Source organism: Anguilla anguilla, chromosome 2, assembly GCF_013347855.1.
Source record: "Anguilla anguilla isolate fAngAng1 chromosome 2, fAngAng1.pri, whole genome shotgun sequence".
NCBI classification, from domain to species: Eukaryota; Metazoa; Chordata; class Actinopteri; order Anguilliformes; family Anguillidae; genus Anguilla; species Anguilla anguilla.
In genome coordinates, this window is record NC_049202.1 from 39,910,122 (window position 1) to 39,929,454 (window position 19,333).

At 37.1% G+C, this 19,333-nt stretch overlaps 1 protein-coding gene across 10 annotated transcripts in view; it reads left to right on the forward strand.

The window, feature by feature from the left end:
- Positions 1–1,476: 1,476 nt before the first annotated feature.
- The window catches only part of cmn (calymmin), a 30,105-nt gene continuing 12,248 nt past the window's right edge, over positions 1,477–19,333 (forward strand). For 3 of the 10 annotated variants that reach the window (XM_035403942.1, XM_035403947.1, XM_035403946.1), the window contains exons 1-20: positions 1,477–1,819; positions 3,598–3,651; positions 4,073–4,138; positions 5,644–5,706; positions 6,615–6,677; positions 6,815–6,859; positions 7,201–7,254; positions 7,958–8,008; positions 8,669–8,731; positions 9,502–9,552; positions 10,187–10,237; positions 10,357–10,413; positions 11,974–12,024; positions 12,390–12,440; positions 12,774–12,863; positions 13,532–13,576; positions 14,478–15,197; positions 17,054–17,110; positions 17,343–17,399; positions 18,180–18,224. In XM_035403942.1, coding sequence (XP_035259833.1) covers positions 1,732–1,819; positions 3,598–3,651; positions 4,073–4,138; positions 5,644–5,706; positions 6,615–6,677; positions 6,815–6,859; positions 7,201–7,254; positions 7,958–8,008; positions 8,669–8,731; positions 9,502–9,552; positions 10,187–10,237; positions 10,357–10,413; positions 11,974–12,024; positions 12,390–12,440; positions 12,774–12,863; positions 13,532–13,576; positions 14,478–15,197; positions 17,054–17,110; positions 17,343–17,399; positions 18,180–18,224 — 1,822 coding nt within the window. In that variant the 5' untranslated portion in view covers positions 1,477–1,731. The remainder of the gene's footprint in view (positions 1,820–3,597; positions 3,652–4,072; positions 4,139–5,643; positions 5,707–6,614; positions 6,678–6,814; positions 6,860–7,200; positions 7,255–7,957; positions 8,009–8,668; positions 8,732–9,501; positions 9,553–10,186; positions 10,238–10,356; positions 10,414–11,973; positions 12,025–12,389; positions 12,441–12,773; positions 12,864–13,531; positions 13,577–14,477; positions 15,198–17,053; positions 17,111–17,342; positions 17,400–18,179; positions 18,225–19,333) is intronic. The other 7 variants (XM_035403943.1, XM_035403945.1, XM_035403944.1 and 4 more) reach the window with 7 other exon arrangements.

Genomic DNA, 19,333 nt, shown 5'->3' on the forward strand with positions numbered 1-19,333 from the left:
GTTTACCATGATCCTTCAGGTTTAGGTACCCAGTGTGCACGCTCTGGTGCCAAAAGCCCCACAGTCAAACATGGCAGCCTCCATGAATTGGCTTCATGCACCATTGAGCAGCTCCCATAGGAATCCATGAAACCGGTAAGTAGAAGCTGTCTCCAGTTCTTGTATATCTCGATGGTTTCAACATAACTGTTATTTAATTCAAATGCTTGTAAATGTTTGCACATCATATTAAAATACCGCAGTCCAGAGGTGAGAGTTTTTCTTCAGTGTGCTCTAATTCTCACTGCTTGTATTTGGTTAAGTGACTGTGGAGAAACAGACAAATAAATGCCTGTAACTGAGTATACCCAAGAGTGTTTGCCTGAGATATCCTCTAACTGGGGGGTAACAGGATGGGACTTGCTGGTGGGCCAAGTGTGTGAGAGGTCACTGGACAGGAGGTCAAGAGGTCACACATTAACCCCCCCTTGACCCTATAAGATGAGTATTTCTGTAAAGGGTGAGGAATGTGAGTTGATGGTGAGACACCTTTCATTTTTTCTTTTCGTTTTTCTGAACACACAAAGGGTTACTCTGTCTATGTGTCTCTTTCACCATGTGTCAGTGTATATAAGCTTAGATCATGGAAATTCTATAGTACTCTAACAGGAAGGAAGGAGGGTGATTGAGACAGGGAAGGGAAGGTGCAGCATTGCAAAAATGTATTATCTATGCTTCACAATGGCACTGTTCCATGAAAGCCATGCTGTGCATCCTTCATGGAATGGGTACTGTTTTTGTGGATGAGTTATTTGTAAGATATTATGCAATACCATTCACGCAATTCTTAAACGCAAGTCCTGTTTTTCGAAGAATATTATAACTGAAATATTCCCCCATTGAAGTATGTATGCCTTACACCAATGATTACACACCTTTATGGCAATATAAACAAATGTCATTTAGCTGAAATACACTGAAACCCCATTTAGACCAATGTTGTAGATGCATTTTCGAACATGGCATACGTTGTTTTGGATTTATAAGTTTGTCTGGAAATTATATAATTATATAAATATGACATAATCAGAGGTCATTAGCTCAAAGTTAGTTCAAACTGGTGTCAGGAGTGTGCGTTTTGTAGCTGACTAGCAAGAGGGTCAACACTTGTTGTCATTGCTTCTAATTCCTCCAAATTCAGTTTCAGTATTCCCAATTTCCACTTTTCTGATTTCCTGAACTTCATCATCTTACCTCACAAATATTGGTTCCTCTCTCTGCTGAGCCATATTTTCCTATATTTCAGGGTTAGATTTGAATTTATTACTTTTTTACATTAAAAAGGAAAATAGAACCTCATTAATCAATAAACAGTAGCACTCGATTTAGTGTTATAAGCACAATCCTGTCCTGGCTGTCAACCTCAGTACACTGATGATTTACAGTGGGAAGGGTCAGTCAGCCAGCAATGTCAAGTTATTGTATTAACCTTCTCTCAGTGTAGTGTTAATACACTTAAAGTGTCCATTCAATCAGTCAGTGCGTATACACTACATCAACTCACTGGACCTTTAAACACCAATGGGACAGACACATTCTACTAGGAAGGGTGCAGTCTGTTAAAGGTGTGGAAGCCCAATTTGAGGCTGGTCGGGGGAGGATAGAGTAGTCAAAAGTGTATATAAGGTACAGTCAGACAGGAAGACTTTCTTGTTGAGCGGTTTCTATCTAGCTGATCTTGTTTTTTATTTTATGCCCAAAATTTTGGCCACAATGCTGGGACATGTGGTCCTGCAGACTTTACTTGTTCTCTGGCTGGCACAGAACACTCTACAAGGAGGTAAGATGGAAAATTGTTTAACCATTGCAGCTGTGGTAAACACACATTGAAGTATGGATCAGAGAAAAAAAAACTGATACTGCTTTGAGTGGATATGGTGTGAGCGTACTTGCTTGTGTAGTTAAGAAGAACATCTGTTTGGTTGTTGATACCAAATATGATATATTTTTAAACTATTTAAATGTTTCTAGTATCTGTAAATTTTTCTTTGAATTGTGATATCAGATTGTGGTGAATCGATTTCATTTTCTCCTGGATTTCTGTATTCAGCAATTTTACTGAAACTGCATTGCTTTTCTCTTTATGCCTGTTAGTAAATACAAACTGTTCATATATTGTGGTTCCATAGGAAAACTTTACAGTGATCTGTAAATCAGATTAAATGATGCTATAGTGTACATAGACAGATGTTTGTTTGAATTGCTAACATTTGAATATTTTCAAATAACTATAATGGGTTTTTTATTGTTGTATAATTTTACATTTTACATTGTTACTTGTTTTGTGGTAGTCAGATTGCTTTTTTTAAGAGCTTAACAGGACAAGTTAAGATTCCCAGTATGGGGTGTGCAAATATGTGCATGCCCAGTTCTTGGGCTGACACATATTCACAGGGTGCCAAAATACATATAATTCATGATCTGTGCAAATACATATTTTACAGCATTGTGGTACTGCTTTGGCTGACAGTTTTGTCCCATTGTGTCAAATTCAATAAAAATCCTGTCACTGGCTGCTGATAACTATGTAATTGTATTAGCCAGATCTGGCAGAATTTACTCAATGAGAGAAATAGGGAGAAATCGGAAAGGAAGAAAACTAAAGTGTCTCCTTAGCAATGCTAGTGTTTGCATGTCAAATGTCTGATGTTCATGTCAAGAAAAAAAAAACGTGGCTGTGTCTGTTAGAGTCTTTGCATACTGGACTTCTTCCAAGAAACAACCGTATATTCCAGTGCCCCTCAAAGCAGGTCTCATTTTCTGAATCAAAGGAAGTAGAGCATAGGTGGCAGCTGTGGGCTAAATGTGACAGCCCACTGCGAGAGTAGAGATTTTACTACCTGTAGACAGTCTGTCCATTTTTCATTTTTTCTGAAACAATGGATCCCTTTAGTTCCACAAATCTCTCCCAAATGTGCTTGGTTTGTGACTGAACAATTCGTAACTGTAGCTTTTAAACCAGCAAGTTTAATAGGCTGCATTTTAAAGGAATATTACCAGATGCAGCCTTTCTGTCTGCCATTCACTGCAATCATAACTGCCCTGTAAATTACTCTGAATCACTGTGACTGCCAAATAAGAACAAAAACAATAGCAATACTTGAAATAATAAAGCAAGGAATGCTTTTTATGCACAGGCTGAGATTTGTTACAGAATCCAGTAACAAAATCCAAATATTTGTACTTGTTACACTGTATCTTTGAAATCACCCTCAAATTATGCTTGCTCGTGTGCAAGAATGTAGGCTACATCATATTCTGAATGTCAGTCTGCACTGCAATTTGTATGTAATCAGACCATGGCCATAGGACTGGGCTACTGTCAGATGCTGGGCTGTGTGGATACTGTGCAGATTTATTGATTTCTAGAGTACCTGGATCTTATGATATAGTGGATTCACTGAGTAGGATCATTCAGTCAGATCCTTTGAAGATCTGTGCAGCGTGGATTAAACATAAATTAAGACAAAAAATATTGGTGCACTGTTATACTGTAATGTATGTAGCTTTTTCCGCATAAAATACATGTGTAATAGATGCCCCCCTCTCCTTTTGCAGGTACTATACATCAAGGTGGTGGGGGAGTGGGAAAAATGCTGATGCCATCAAGAGGTAACTATAACTTGTTTTTCCATTTTTCAGTCAGTGTGCCATTCTGCAAAATTTAATATATATACGAAATATTATATATATATATATAAATCTCAAATATATATATTCTATATCTTTAATATTGTTGTGGAAAATTCAATGTTGCAAATAATGCCAGCCTGTGGTTTGTTATTAGCTAGCCGAAATGGTGAACAATAATGAATACACTGTTTTTATTAAGACAGTGCACAGCCAAATGTCCAAATAGTTCCACAAGTGAGGCAGCTGGGCTATTTTACCTCATGTCTGTCTGGCTATCTAGCTACAGCACATGGACATATTCTCTTGCATTGTTTGGTTTTAGATATATACTTAGATTATCAGCCAGTGGACTAGACACATGATGAAACAATGATGTTTGCATGTTTTTTTCATTTTATAGGAGCTGGGGTTCCTCTGGGCATGCAGGGTGGTCATGGGCATGGAGCTAAACCCAGCAAGACAGGGGGTAAGTTAGAATGGGAACTGGGAATGGAGGACTCACACCCAGTACTCAGAATTTTACATTACACATTTACATCTGTCAATGTAACTTTTTACAAAAATGGGAAAAGGACTCTTCAAATGTAGTTAATAAATGTATCGTTTGTAAAAATTATTTCACTTTTGTTTTTAATTAGACATATTATTAGTTTAATGTCTGTTGAGGCAGGATTTACCTTAAAGCCACTTTAAGGCAGCCATAAAAATAATTTATCACATTCACATTCCAGAACTTAATCACCAGTCAGATCTAATGCATTTATTTTTTGCAGGGTGTACTGTGATATAAATTATTTATTTAAAAAGAGGTTTTCTTTTTAATTGATACATAGATTTACAATTGAAATCAGTTATGTCCTAAATGTTGAATATATGTTCACTGATGCCATTTGTGGAAAACTGTTCAAATACAAAGCAAATACTAATGAACCAAACCTGCACAAATTTAACCCTTTTGCACCTCAGAAAATCATTCCTTTGGTGTGCATGCTTAAAATTGATTACAAAACATAAAGAAAAAATCAACACATTTTATTTATTTGGGAGGAAAAAAATTGACGCCTCAAAAGTGATAACAACAATAATTCAAACATTGTAACAAGAAATTACGAGCTTAAAGTATTTGAAGAATAGAATTTCATCTATTTAAGACCAATAACACATTTCCTCAAAGAAATCACTGACGTAAACATTCTTTGCAGTAAGGAATAGGACACAATATGGAAGGAATATGGCCTCTTATTCCCGAATGCTGCTGTATGGTATCACTTGAGCACCCTACAGGCATGTAAAATATAGTCAAATTTCAACAAATATGTTTTTTACGTTAAAATCGATACCTTTAATACATTTAAGTCCAAAAGTTGCAAACTTATACATATTTAACACTTTACCATCTTTGAGACAAAAAAGATGGACATCAGAGTTCTTGCCCCCTTAATATGATATTTTGGAGACTTAATGAAATGTGCTCAGATTGAAACAAACCCCCCAACCATTGGCAAAAGTTTCAAGCCAACAGTGTCTTTCAATGATAGTAATGTCGTCAAGTGACTTCTAATAAATGTGGAAAATACCTATTAGAAAAATAACACATGGCATCACTGGGCTGGAAAGGGTTTAAGAAAAAAATTATGGCAGAACATAAACACATATTTTCAAGAGCTGAGCTGTGCGGCTTTCTTCTAGTGTGCTGCTCATCTGTGAACCACATCTCGGCATTCTTTTTGCCTTTGTTATGATGGGCTTCGGGAAAGTGGGGGATTTGGTTAATCTGTTTCACTTTGTAAGTAAGGCAAATCCTTCAGTTAATCTGTAGCTCACTATCCTAGTTCTTAGCCTAGCAGGGGCACGTTACTCAGAAGGATATCCTTAATTAAAATCACACAAAGAAGCACTGAATTGTTTATCTCAATATGTTTAGTTTGTCTAAAGAAGTCTGACATATCCTGTTTTTTCAAATTTTCACAGGTGGGTATGGGGGTGCAGGAGGAAAACATATGAAACAAGGATATATATCTTGGCCCGTCTATGGTACCGCTACAGTCCTTTCCTCTCAAATTACTGTATTAATTACCCAAATATGTTCCTTGTTACTGTTTTCATTATAATGTGAAATATGCAAACACTATTATTATTTGTCGGAATTAGAACATATGCAGTTCTATAATGTAACTACATAGAATGTGTAAAGTGTGTTACTGAACCCATCAGTGATTCGAAATGGGTGCACAAAGAAAAGCTTGGTCTACCATGTCCGTTCAAGAACACAGCAAACCAGTCTTTTGCTGCGGCAACAACACAGTGCCTGTGGCATGTTGATACCTGCTGTGAAATCAATTAGCTGAGGCAAACAAGTGTGTACAGTATGACTGATTGCTGTAGTAACTAGTGTAATATTTACATTGATTGAACAATGTACTCAAACACTGTACTCAAGCTTAAGACATCATATAAAAGCACTGTCCCTTTGTCACCTTGCAGAATCATAGGCAAACAAAGCAATCAATCATGGACTAGAGTCTCAATTTTTGTCATAATGGATTGCTAGCCGCTGTCTTACCCATGAGCTAGCTAATTAACACGCTACTGCAAATGATATGAAACCTAAGCATAAGTACAACTACAAGACAATAAGGAAGGAGGCTGAGTACGAGAGGCTTGAGCATCCCAAAATTGTAACAGGAGTATCTTGAATTGGTATCTGGATTCAACCGCTTGTGAACCATCACATTTTGGTCTGTAACTGTAATATCACTTAAAGTTGTATGTACAAAAATGTGGTGAAGGTTGGACTGAAATTATACATAATGGAGACCTTTTTAACAGGTCACAGTTAAGTGACCTGATTAATATGGCATTAAACTCTTAGTGATATTGATGTGAAATGCTAAAGAAATTCCTTGAATGTTGCCCCACTGATTACAACGGAACTATTTCAGGGGCTGCCCTTGGAATGGGGATTGGCAGGGGGCTGGGCCCTCAAGCAACAAAACCCAGAGGAGGTGAGAAAGGACACAATAAAAGCAGTGGCCAATATTCACACAGGCTACTTATTCTACCACTACTCACGTCTTACTCATAAGTACCATTTACTGTATTGCATCTAAACACTGCTACGATGCTCTAATATGTTTTGTAGGATATGGGGGCAATGGTTTTGGCTATGGAGGACAGGCTTTCGGAGGTAAGTGTGTGTCTCCCGTGGTTCTTATTGCATAAGTTTCAAATCTTAATAGCCAGCCCTTGCCTGAGTCTAATGTCTGCCACAGCTGAAGTCATAAAAACGTAATGATAAACACATGATAAAAGATGGCAGAATTATTTAGCTTAAGATTTCTAATGTTTACATACGAACCGGAGTATATTTTAAAAAATGTTTTTATTATTTTATCATGTTATATCATATGTTGTATTGCGCATTAAAAGCAAACCAATATCTACTAATATCTGCAGACACTCCAAATCTAGAGCTAAAGCATGTGGCATGGTCATTTGGTTGCTCATCAGTCCATGTCTTGTTGCCAGGTTACAGACCAGGAGCAAGCACCTACCTGAGACCTGGATTTGGATTCGGGGCAGGTAAGCCAATCAAAACTCAGAGACTTCTTCTCCCTGTCCATTTCCAAGTTCATGATAGAACTCAGCTATTTCAGAAGGTTTCACAAAAATACGTTTTTATATAGGCTTACTGAAAAAAAGCTATTATGCATATATCACAATAGTAATCTAATATACTGTAAATTACAGCAAGGGCTTTTAATTTCTTAGGAATAACGGCAGGATTAGAGGGCAAAATCTAAAAAGTTGTGTTTACCTTTTACCTCAGTGCAGTTACAGCTAACTCAATAATCCTACTTCATGAAATATGCCCTGAAGTGCAAAACACAGACATACAAAAAGTAAACACATAAACGTACATCTCTGAAGTGAAAATCCCGAACAGAGGTAAAACGAACGCGGCTCTGAAGTAGGCTACAAGACGCAAACAAAACGAGCTCCGCTGGACTACAAGTGCAGCATACAAATGCACAAAAATAATTTTTCGCATGGGTGATATGGGTGTTTGATAACCTTTTTCATTTAATAAATTAAATCATAATTTTAAAAATGTGTTCTGTGTTTACTCAGTTTCCCTTTGTCTAATATTACTACATTTTGTCTAAAGATCTGAAACCATTTAGTGCGACAAATATGCAATAGTAGAGGAAATTGGGAAGGGGCAAATACATGACACTATAGTTATATTTGTTGTGGCCAATTCAATTTAATTTATCTCTGGCAGGTGCTGGAACTGGCTATCCCAACGTTGGAGGGGTTAAGGCAGGCAAGCCAGGTACCTCATCCTGTTCTGTTTGTCTCTTAGGGCCCTGTGTTTTGACTGATCAATGGATAACATCCATATCTAGCTCTATTAATTTGAATTATTATCAGTTCTTCCTTCGACCTTCCTGTTAATGATCGTTAATGTTATTAACTGATAATAATATTCACTACATTTCTTTCACAACTCCTTGAAACGATTATGTATTTAAGTGAGAAACAGTTTCTGTCAAGTTCATTTTTGTTTACATGTGTTTTGTTTATGTGTACAGCCTCATTCTTTCATGAATACCAAAAATACTTTTAAATTGGACTCAGTCTTCTCTGAAAATAAGGAGCAAGTAGGTAAAAAGCAATTCTCCTCATTAGGTGGAGACCACACATATTTAAGTGCACAGTTTTCTCCAGGTATATGTAGGACCAAATTAAGAAAGAGACAAATGGCTGTTGAGGTAAATAAATAAGTGCATATTAACCAATGTATTACTACCATGTCTTCGTATATGCTTATTTTTGTTCAGTATTAGTGTCTGTAATGCTGTATGTACATGGATCATTGTGCGATTTCAAAAACAAATATGGAATAATACTAATTTAGGAGGTATAAGCAGGTGTTAGTTTAAGTTTAAGTCAGCATGACTTCACAGTTTTTGGATAATCTTGGAATACCCAGGATATGGTGCTGGAGCTGGGATTGGATACCCTAATGGTGGAGGGGCTAAAGCAGCAAAACCAGGTGAGGCTGTATAGTTTAGTGTGTTGCTAAGGGGTCTGTGTCACTCCCTCATGTTCAGTAATGTTGAATACACTTACGACTTAGATTGCTAGCCAACTAGACAAAAAACAGGGCTGTGGACACACTTTCTAGTGATGTTTTGGGTTGTGAACACATCAACATTTCTGTGGAAAACAAAGTATAACTAGCATAATCTGGACCTATTTACAATATATCTGGAAAATCATGCTTTGTAGATGGTAAGAGGAAACATTGCAAAAACATTCCTGAAATGTTATTATTCACAAAAACCCTTACAGGTACATTGTAAAAAAAAGGTTGGAATTATATGTAATAGTGTAACTAGGTTGTCGATATGATTGATTCTTTACAGCATAGTGGTTTTGAGAGCTGAGGTTGGTAGTTTAAATGAAATTGCCAACTTCATTCTGAAAATTCAAACAATTACAAAAAAAATCTGTATTTGTCTTAATATACCTGTATGTTAGTTAATTTGCCAAGTTTTGCTAATTGATTGGTCATATTGTAAAGCTGTTTATGGTATTTTGTACAGTAACACAGAAGAACAGTCTTTGGTCATCATTCATGTGCTTGCCAAGAAATGTAGCTAAAATGTCATAAGGAATAAATGTTAGGGCTCGTTAAGTAATATAGGTCAGAAGTTGGCATGAAAACCAGAAACAGATACGGCCCTTGTTGCCAATTTCTGAATTAATCATATTGTAAAACTGATTGTTTATGGTGTTTTGCAACACTTGTGTGCCCCCCAGGTAATGGTGCTGGAGCTGGTGTGTTCACTGGACAGGGGGCTAAACCCAATGGTACACATTCTATATTATGAATGTTTATTTTCTCTGTTTGTGTTCTCTGTCTCAAATCAGTATACTTGTCATTGATATAAATATAAATTTTAGATTATGGTAGAAAGATTGTACCTTATATCTTGCCGGTTTCTACCAGCTTGCACATAATCACTGTGTTCTGCTATGCATATATGCATTTTGTGTACTTTCATACTCAAGAGTGCATTCTACCTATCGAGCATAGCCTACTAGCTACTAAATCCTTAATGGTATGTGAGAACACAGAATGATTTTTTCGCTAAGTTTGGAACATAGCCTGCTTTATTTAAGTCCCCACAAGGGTCAGAATATCTAACCTTACAGGAAAGATGAAGATACTGTACTTTTTATTGTTAGCTGGTTGCTGTTTCGATGGTTGCTTTTCACTTATCACAAGCAATATTGCGACGGTACTTGCTATCCTCTATAACTAGAACATAAATATGCAAAACTGAACACATCCAATATCTTTCATCTGTGTGGTAGTCTCAATTAAGCTAGTTTCCTTCACTTAGTCTTGTGCACTTAGTGTCTCATTTTAATTTGAACAGGATTTTGTACTTGCACTTATGGATTGGTTGTTTCTGTATGATAAGATCATTTTTGTTCCTAGGTAATGGTGCAGGAGCTGGTATGCCCAATGGACAGGGAGCTAAACCCAATGGTAAATCCTCCACTGTTGTGTGTCTGTCAGTTGTTCATTTTAACAAAAATGTAATTGAATCAATTTGTAACACTTCGAAACAATGATCAACTAGTTAACCCAGATGCCATTTTCCTCAGGATATAATGCTGGAACTGGATATCCCCATGGAGGAGGGGCTAAAGCAACCAAACCAGGTAAAGCTGTTCAGGTTTGTATTGGTTAGAAGCCAAGGTCAAGGCTGGTTGCTTTCTCAATGAGCGGTGTGCACGAAACACGCATAGCAAGCTCTGTCAGGAAACTTAAAATTGCAGCCGACTGGTGCTGGTGTGTGCACTAATACCTGAAGCAGATCCATTCATCGCCAAACCAAAAAAAAAAAATGTATTTACACATTAATGTAAATATTTTCATAGACGAGTTGTCCTGACTCGAATTCTATATACGCTTGAAGTGGGCCTTGATACAGCCGTATGGTATGTCATCACATCTTAAAAAGCAAACCTTAGCTGGAAGCCTATGTTAAATATTTTTCAATGGATCAGCACTTAAAAAGAAAAAAGGACTGTTGTTAAATGATGGTAGGTTATCTTCATATGACTTTGGATGTTAGCATTGGTTGCTAATCTGTTTTCTTTATTAACCGTGTAAGCTAAGATTTGCTTGCTTGTGTAACATAGTATGATTTCAGTTATGCTAGGCCAAAGAATAGATTTGATCAGAGCTCTGTTTGAGGCTAGTTTGTTCAGGTAAAATGAGCAATACCTTTGTTATGCTTATGGCTGTGTGTTTGCCATGGAAGTTGCAGGTGTCAGGGATTGCCTTGCCATTTTTTTGGAATTTCTGTGACTTTTCGTGACCATTTTTTTTGTGCCATTTTTGGGATTTCCCCAGTTTTTAGTGCCTTCCCTGATTTTTCACAGTTTTGAATGGTAACTATTAGCCTTAACATACTCTACAGTATGATTTGTGTAGGCCTAAGCCATTTTAACCATATTGCCAAATGCTGGGAAAAAAAGCATGACAATTGTATCCAGATTCTGGAATGCGTTGGGATCAAGATACTTGTCCTTGTCAGTAGTTGTAATCAGATATTTGATGGTCCCTGTAAGCAGTGTTGATACCAAGTGCTCCTTGCCCTGTTACAGTAAGGTTGTCTATGACAACAAGCATAACATAAAAGACTCAAACCTCGCAATGTACAACATGTTGTACTAAAAAAAGACTTTAAGGAAACAAAAACAGACAAACATCACTTTATTTTAGTGATGCAATTTGAACATGCTCTGTTTCTGATCTTCTGTCAAAGACAAAAAAGCATGCTCTTTCTTTTCGCGATGGACCAAAATAATAAAATGCACCAACCTATCAATGCATTGTAGTCATATTTGTTTCTTGTTGCCCGCTAATTTTTAAAAACTTAGTTTGCATGTTATTTCAATCATTTCACACTGCTGCACATTAAATCTATTAATTTAATAAATTAATGTTTTTTTTTTTTAACACTGATTTCTGTGGCTCTTTTGCAGTTTTCTGTGATTTGCAACAATGTTTGATTTTCCGTGACGGCATCCAATATTTTCTATGACAAACTCTCAGCCTAACGTATAAATTTGATACAAGCCAGTTGTAGGTTTTTCACTACCTGATGACAGGAGGCAATTTGATGCAGGCATAATCTTTTCCTTTTTTGTGGATAATTGTGCTTTTTTACATTATTACAGAGTGTGTGTGGTAATACCTTTATGACCCCTCAGGTAATGGTGCTGGAGGTGGTGTGCCCAATGGACAGGGTGCCATCCCAAATGGTAAACATTTACTGTTTTTGATCTGTGTTTTAACTAGCATTTCCAGGGTCATATTGCATTAAAAGTTTGACTGAAAATGTCATTTTTTAAAACTTAACCCTTGTTTAAAAAGGCAGTTTCTGTTAATGGCAAATGTGGTCTCCAATAAATACTTGTATTTCACGTCATTTAAATTTATGAATAGTGAACCAAATTATCTTTTAATGTTAGCTTTTAGCTTTTTTTGAGTTTTTTGAGAGTTTACTCAGCAAGTATGTGTCTGATTATTCAATTTACTATAGCAGGGTATTGTGAGTGAACATTAAACCAGGAGTGATATGAAGTTCATATTAATAACTGTATGATAACAGTCTTGTGGTTCTTAGGATATGGTGCTGGATACCCCAACAGGGGAGGAATTAAAGCATCCAAACCAGGTAAAGATCCACAATGTGTATGTTTATGCTTTTTTCACTTACATGCTATTCAGCAGAGATGGTATAACCTCAGACTCAAATTGATTTTTTTTCAGATACATTTTTTCAGATAAATTAAACATACAGTGCAGCTTCCATATTCTGATAAAATGGCAAGAGATAAGGCTGGTCTCTTACCTAATAAGTATGAGAGGGTGGAGTAGCTCTCTTCAAATTCAGCAATAACAAGTGACAGATCAGCAAGAAAGCAAGGGCCAGAAAATCCAGCTGTGGCTATAGTAACTGAAAGTGTATGGGGTGGTTCAAAAATGCTAATGCTTCTATGGTATACAGGTTATGGAATTGGAGTCCCGAATGGCCAGGGGCCAGCAGGGGTTGGAGAAGGTGTTCCCAATGGTGGAAGAGCTAAACCTGTACCTGCAGGTAAATCTCCACAATACTTGTGTCTATCATGGTGTCTTAATACATGCTTATTTGCTATGCTGACTTGCATATGGAATTCTGTGAAAATATATGTTTGACTGTGATTGGAAACTAGTTAATCATGAGTAGGTTGATCAGGTAATCAAGTTAGTGTCAATCATATATTTCATGTTATGTAGGACTCGAAACAAGAATTTCCCATTGGGTTTTGATAAAAATAAACTGACAAACTGTAACTAGCTAGTTTAAATTACATAGACATGCATTCATCCTCATACAATTTAAGTAACTGACTATGACAGATTGTGATACAACATGTATGCCATGAGAATATTTTGAAGAGAAAACACGGAGAGCAAAATGATGAAAATTAGATATTAAAATAAGGTGTCAGGTTAAAAAGAAATGATTTAATGCATTTGCCTGCTGACAGAAATGCTAAAAACATAGAAAGGACAGGGAAGCAAGGTGTACCTGTTTGTTTTGCTGTATTCATTGCAATATGTGTAATTTCCAGTGCATTATTTTGTTTTAGGTGTGCTAGGACTGTCGGAATAATTATGTACATAAGGCCATTGTCACATATTAGAAATGTGTACTGTTTGTTATCTTATACAGTTGGTATAACATGTAAGTCAGCAATATGGTAATACTCTTGTGGTTTGCAGGTTATGGTGTACCCAACAGACATATGGCTAAAGTAGCAAATCTGGGTAAATGCAAAATGTTGTGTGTTACTAGTCATTTCTTTTCTAATTGGTTTGTCATAACATGTCTGTCATTTTGTGTTGTACAGTTAGTGTTTTAATATCACATGGCTTGTAAAAAATTAACATAAATCACTGTATTCTTTATATTCTATATATGTTAGATCAGAATGATCCATTAAGTTTCATCTAATCTGAACATCACAGAAGATCAAAAACCTTATCTTTTCTTTTGGCCATATGATCATATTTGTTAACATGTTTGTGTTCTGCCAGTGCTAAATTTGTTTTATGACTGTTAGTACTGTATTTTCACTACCACAGTGTTTCGTCCCAGCACGTGGCCGTTATTGGATGCATACAGGAGATGCACAACTAATTGCTTTATGGTTAGCATCATAGTATGCAAATTTTATATTTATTTATTTTCTAAAATAGTGTATTATTTTATGTGAGGCATTTACAAAGTACACTGCATTTAGATGGGGAAAATTCAATGGCCTAATCAGGTCACTAGTGCTGCTGTTTATCTCCACATTTGATGGTTCCATTTGAGCTATGCTTATGGTTGAATCTTTACTCTGGGCATGTATCGTTTTTGCATTATGCCTGTCCTAAATCTTGCCCTGCACAGAATGTTTTGATCTGATCCAATCAATGTTTCCCTTTGTCTCTTTCAATGCCTCCTGTTTTACGTAGTGTAGTGCTTGCTAATTGTATGTCTTCATTAACAGCTACTAACAGTTGTGTTATTTAGTCCATGTTCAAATGTCTTGAGTATTCTGTACTTTGAGTTTATTTGTCAATGCTGGACATACTGTGCATCTTTTAGAGCTTGTTTGTGAATATTAAATGTACAAACTTGAGTTTATGAGTAAGCAGACAATGATGATCTTGTGGTCCTCAGGTTATAGACTGGGAGTATTTGTGCCTAATGGACAAGGCACAAAGGTTTTTGGAGCTGGAATGCCTACTGGAAAGAGCAATAAAGCCATACCTGTGGTGCCCCAAGAACAGCGCACTAAAGATGTGGTTCCTGTTGCACAGGGTGGTAAAATCCCTGGACCTGTGGTTCCTGTTGCACAAGGTGGTGAAAACCCTGGTCCTGTGGTTCCTGATGCACAGGGTGGTAAAAACCCTGGTCCTGTGGTTCTCGATGCACAGGGTGGTAAAAACCCTGGTCCTGTGGTTCCTGATGCACAGGGTGGTAAAAACCCTGGTCCTGTGGTTCCTGATGCACAGGGTGGTAAAAACCCTGGTCCTGTGGTTCCTGATGCACAGGGTGGTAAAAACCCTGGTCCTGTGGTTCCTGATGCACAGGGTGGTAAAAACCCTGGTCCTGTGGTTCCTGATGCACAGGGTGGTAAAAACCCTGGTCCTGTGGTTCTCGATGCACAGGGTGGTAAAATCCCTGGACCTGTGGTTCCTGTTGCACAAGGTGGTAAAAACCCTGGGCCAGCGATTTCTGCAGAAAAGACCTCAAAACTCAGTGGAGCTGTGGTTCCTGATGGAGGGGTAGCACCTGAAGTGCCTTCAACACCTGGACCGGTGGCTCCTGCAGGAAAGACCTCTAAAGGCATGGGAGCCGTGGTGTCTGAAGGACAGGGTGCTAAATCCTCAAATCTGGGTAAACATCCATTGTTTTCGGTGTGTCTGTCCTAACTGATATGCTTCAACCTGTTTGTCCATTCAGTGTTTCCCTGCATGTGTTTCTGAGTCTGTTAGGCAGTTAGTCTTAGATGGCTTGCTATCTATGTCTAGGCTAAGAATATTGCTCAGGGCAAACTTGGCAGGATCCGGATCTTCTTAGCTTTAGAAATAGAGTTACTGGCTGTGGCTTGATCATATCTTGGTTCAACACGGTCTAGCCCAGCAGTAGAAATGTTTGTCCTTCCTTCTGTTTGCCTGTCCATTTGTGACAGACATTTCTGAAAAAGTAATTGCCAGATTTCCATGAAATTTCCTGTGCACATTCATGCTCCCCAGAGGAGGAAACTTATAGTAACCCCATGATCTTTCTTGTAGCACCACCATCAGGCCAAACTTTCATGTTGTCATCAATTTATCTCAAAAAGTAGTGGCTGGATTGCCATGAAAAAAAGCAATGACTGGATTTGCTGTGCATATTCATGTGAGGGGAGATTGTTGTGCCTTGGTGGAGGTCTGCACTCTACTGAGAGCATTCTTTCTAGTTATAGATTTATTACTGATTATGCTGATTTGAGTTTTGTGCAATCCCTAGTGTTTTAGAATTAAAGTAAGACTCAATATATAATTTGGCCTAATAGTAGGCCTAATTAAAATGTAGTCAAGTTTGTAATGTTGGTGACATTTGATTGGTTTTATTGGTTTTTTAGGTATTGTTGGAGCCCAATGTACATAATGTTAAGTAATCTAGGTCATCCTCAGTTTTACGGCCAAGTATGATTTGCGAATCCTCTTGACACAGTCACACAGAACGCTTCTTGTAGAGACCAACAACTGCACTAGTTAGTAGAAGCTAAATTGATTGTTTAGTCTAGTAATTAGTTAAATTAGCACACGCGGCTAGAGCTGTGTTGTATGAACAGCAGTGTTAGCTGTCTAGCTACCCGCTGAGCAGTGGCCAAGTAAGCTGTAGATAGTTTGAATTAGCTAGGCCTTCTTTTGGTAGATATGGCATCCAGATGATCATCCGAGAAAGCGTATATAAAAGAAGTAAGCAGAGAAGACAAACTGTGGATTAATCAGTACATTGTTGGAGAATAACAGAATAACTTGCTGGCACACCGTCCATGTTTGTTTAAAATCTAATTTTATTTATTAGAACTCTCCCTGTGGGATAACTATTGATGTGCGACAACCCCACGCAATATTCTAAATGTGGTTGCAAGTCCCAGTGCTCATAGCAATATATTGCAGGAACATCTTTTCTTTCTTTTAGTGGTTTTATGGCCCTTATTGATCATTTGTCTGAATATACCAGTATTACTAGTTACTAGTTGATATTGATATTGAGTGTTTATTCTGTGTCTGAGTCTTTTTGGTCTTTCTTTTTGTTTGATTGTTTTTTGTTGTTTGTTTTGTTTTGTTTTTTTTTGCAAAAAAAAGTGGGCCAGGCAAAACATCTACAGTAAGTAATGATGCCAATGGAACTATGATTGTTTTATATACAGTGAGCTCCATAATGTTTGGGACAAATGCAAATGTTTTTTTTGGCACTGCGCTCCACAAGTTTTGATTTGCAGTCAGAGCTACAGTATGCTTAATAATACATTGCCCTGCTGCTTATTGCATTTTGCTGCTGGAAAAGTCAGGATTCTATTCCATTTATTCTCCACTGAGAAACGTAGCGGTCCAAACCAGTTTATGGATGCTACATATATGGATGCTTCTTATATTAAACATGTGCGTAATGAACATGAACAGTATGGGAGAATTTCTGATATCTTTGGTATCAATATTTTGTTGGTTAGAATATACTGATACACTTCTGGCCTCCAGGAAATGGTGCTGGCGCGGGATATCTTAATGGACAGGGGGCTAAGACAACCAAGCCGGGTAAACTTCAATAACCTAGTTTGTTCATTTTCTGTAGAAGTCTAGAGAAATTATATAGTGTAATATTTCTATTAAATATATATGAAGTATTATTAACATAAATGTATAATATTTGTGAAAGCTATTTATAGTCTTATATGTTACATTGTGTAGGTTGACAAAGCCTATTTAAACTAGTATCACAATAGAATGTTTACACCTAACAATTAGGTGACACCTGTGTGGTTCGTAGATTGTGGTGGTCGAGCTGGATTCTTCAATGGACAGTGGGCTAAAGTACCAAATATGGGTAAATTTCCACTATTGTGTTTTTGCCTCAAGCGTCTTAAAGCAATAATCCACTGAAAATGTCCAAATTCATTATATATAGTTTTACCTTTAATATAACACAAATTTGGGGGATTACCCAAAAAGATGGGATGACTGTGGTTCAGTATTACCAAAATGGGCACTTTTGGTGACAATTGCCTGGAAGCAGCTTGATACACATAATTTACTGCATGATCACAAATAATCCCTCCAATCCAAACAGCATTCAGTGTTATACAATGCGTAATCAGTTTTGACACTTTTTCAGTATTGCTTTAATTAGGGGCATTCATTTCTTTTACACTAATTCATGAAGTGTCATTGTTCACTTGGTGGTCGTTGTACTTCCCAGTTTGTGGGTGTTTGTAAAGCTGTTTTGCATGGCTCTTATTTGTAGTAGTTTCCAGGTATTATAACTGCACTTCATTTTGGTTGTGTGTGTCTGATGTAGATGGATGACGATTCTCACTCAGTGCGTGTTTCTCTAGCTGTGACAACCCATTTGTCCTGCATGTTTCTTTTTGTCTATACTTGTGATCTTTAACACTTATTCAATTAGTCTTTAATCAGCTTGCTGTTGTTGGTGTTGAGTGAAGTCTTAAAGTGTGTTAGAGACAAGTAAATATTTATTGTGGAAAAAAGTAGGGAGTAAACTAACCTGATGTGATGTGCGATGTGTAATTAACATAGTTACACATAAATGCACTTATATTATATAAAATTGGTTAAACATCCGTGTGGTTCCCTGGTTGTGGTTCAGGAGCTGGTGTGCCCAATGGACTGGGGGCAAAAGCAGCTAAACCAGGTAAAATCCACAACTGCAGTATTTGTTTCCCTTCTGTGTATTTATCTACTGGTCTGGGCTTCAGATTCAGCTTTTGATCCTTTTAGTTTATACATCCTAGTGTTCTGCATTTTGATACTGCATTGCAACAACTTAGGAGAAATAAGTAACGTAAGCTGTTTTGGACACAGCCATGGCCTGTCACTCTCTCCTTCAGCTTCCTTCCTGGTGTGGAAGTGTCCATGGCTCTATCTGGTGGAGCCAGTGTGCCAACATATACCTTCCTTGAACCGCCTTTATTTCACAGGGCAATCTATATAATTGTTCTTAAAAAAGCTTTAATCTCCATGCTGCAGAATTTACTCTCAATTAGTTAACTATAAATTAACTAAGCCAAGTGGTAAACCTTACTGTTCTTTTTGCGTCTGTGATGTGTTCTTACGGCATTACAGGGACAAACTACACAAGTTTGTGTACAATTCATAATATTTAAATCTACCTTTAGTGCAAACAAAGTGTGAGTCTGACAGAACCAACTGTTTCAGCAAAAATAAAAAAATATAGAAAAATGTTTTTAAAATGTTTTCAATTATGAATCAGAGTGGGTCAAGCTTTTCAGTTACAATGCCTCCATCAGTTTTTAAGTCCACATGGTTTGAGTAAACAGCTATATGTGATTATTCATTTGTTTTAATTGGTCACTATATAATTTTTAGAATTTCTTAATTCCAGTCTGTTGGTATTAGCCGTAGTCATGTCTATCTGTGTAAACATATCTTCACAATATTGATTACTTATTCTAAAATGCCATAACCACATTTTGCTGTTACTGTGTTCTCTGTGGTAGACTACAGGTTTGAATGGTTCTACGTTAAGGTGTGCCAACTGTCATTGTAGTTATAAGGGTTTTTAACTGCATAAATATCTTTATTTTACTGCAATAAATATCTTTTTTCACTGCAAATGTAAATTAATGAATTTGCCTGCAGAGGTGGGAAGTCCAGGGGTCATAAAGTAAAAGTCCTGCAATGTGGTTCTTCCACCCATGAACATAGCCAGCTGATTAGTAATAATCCTGGCTCCTGGCTGAATTATTGCTCTAATTAGCTAATTTAGGTGATTGGAAAAAA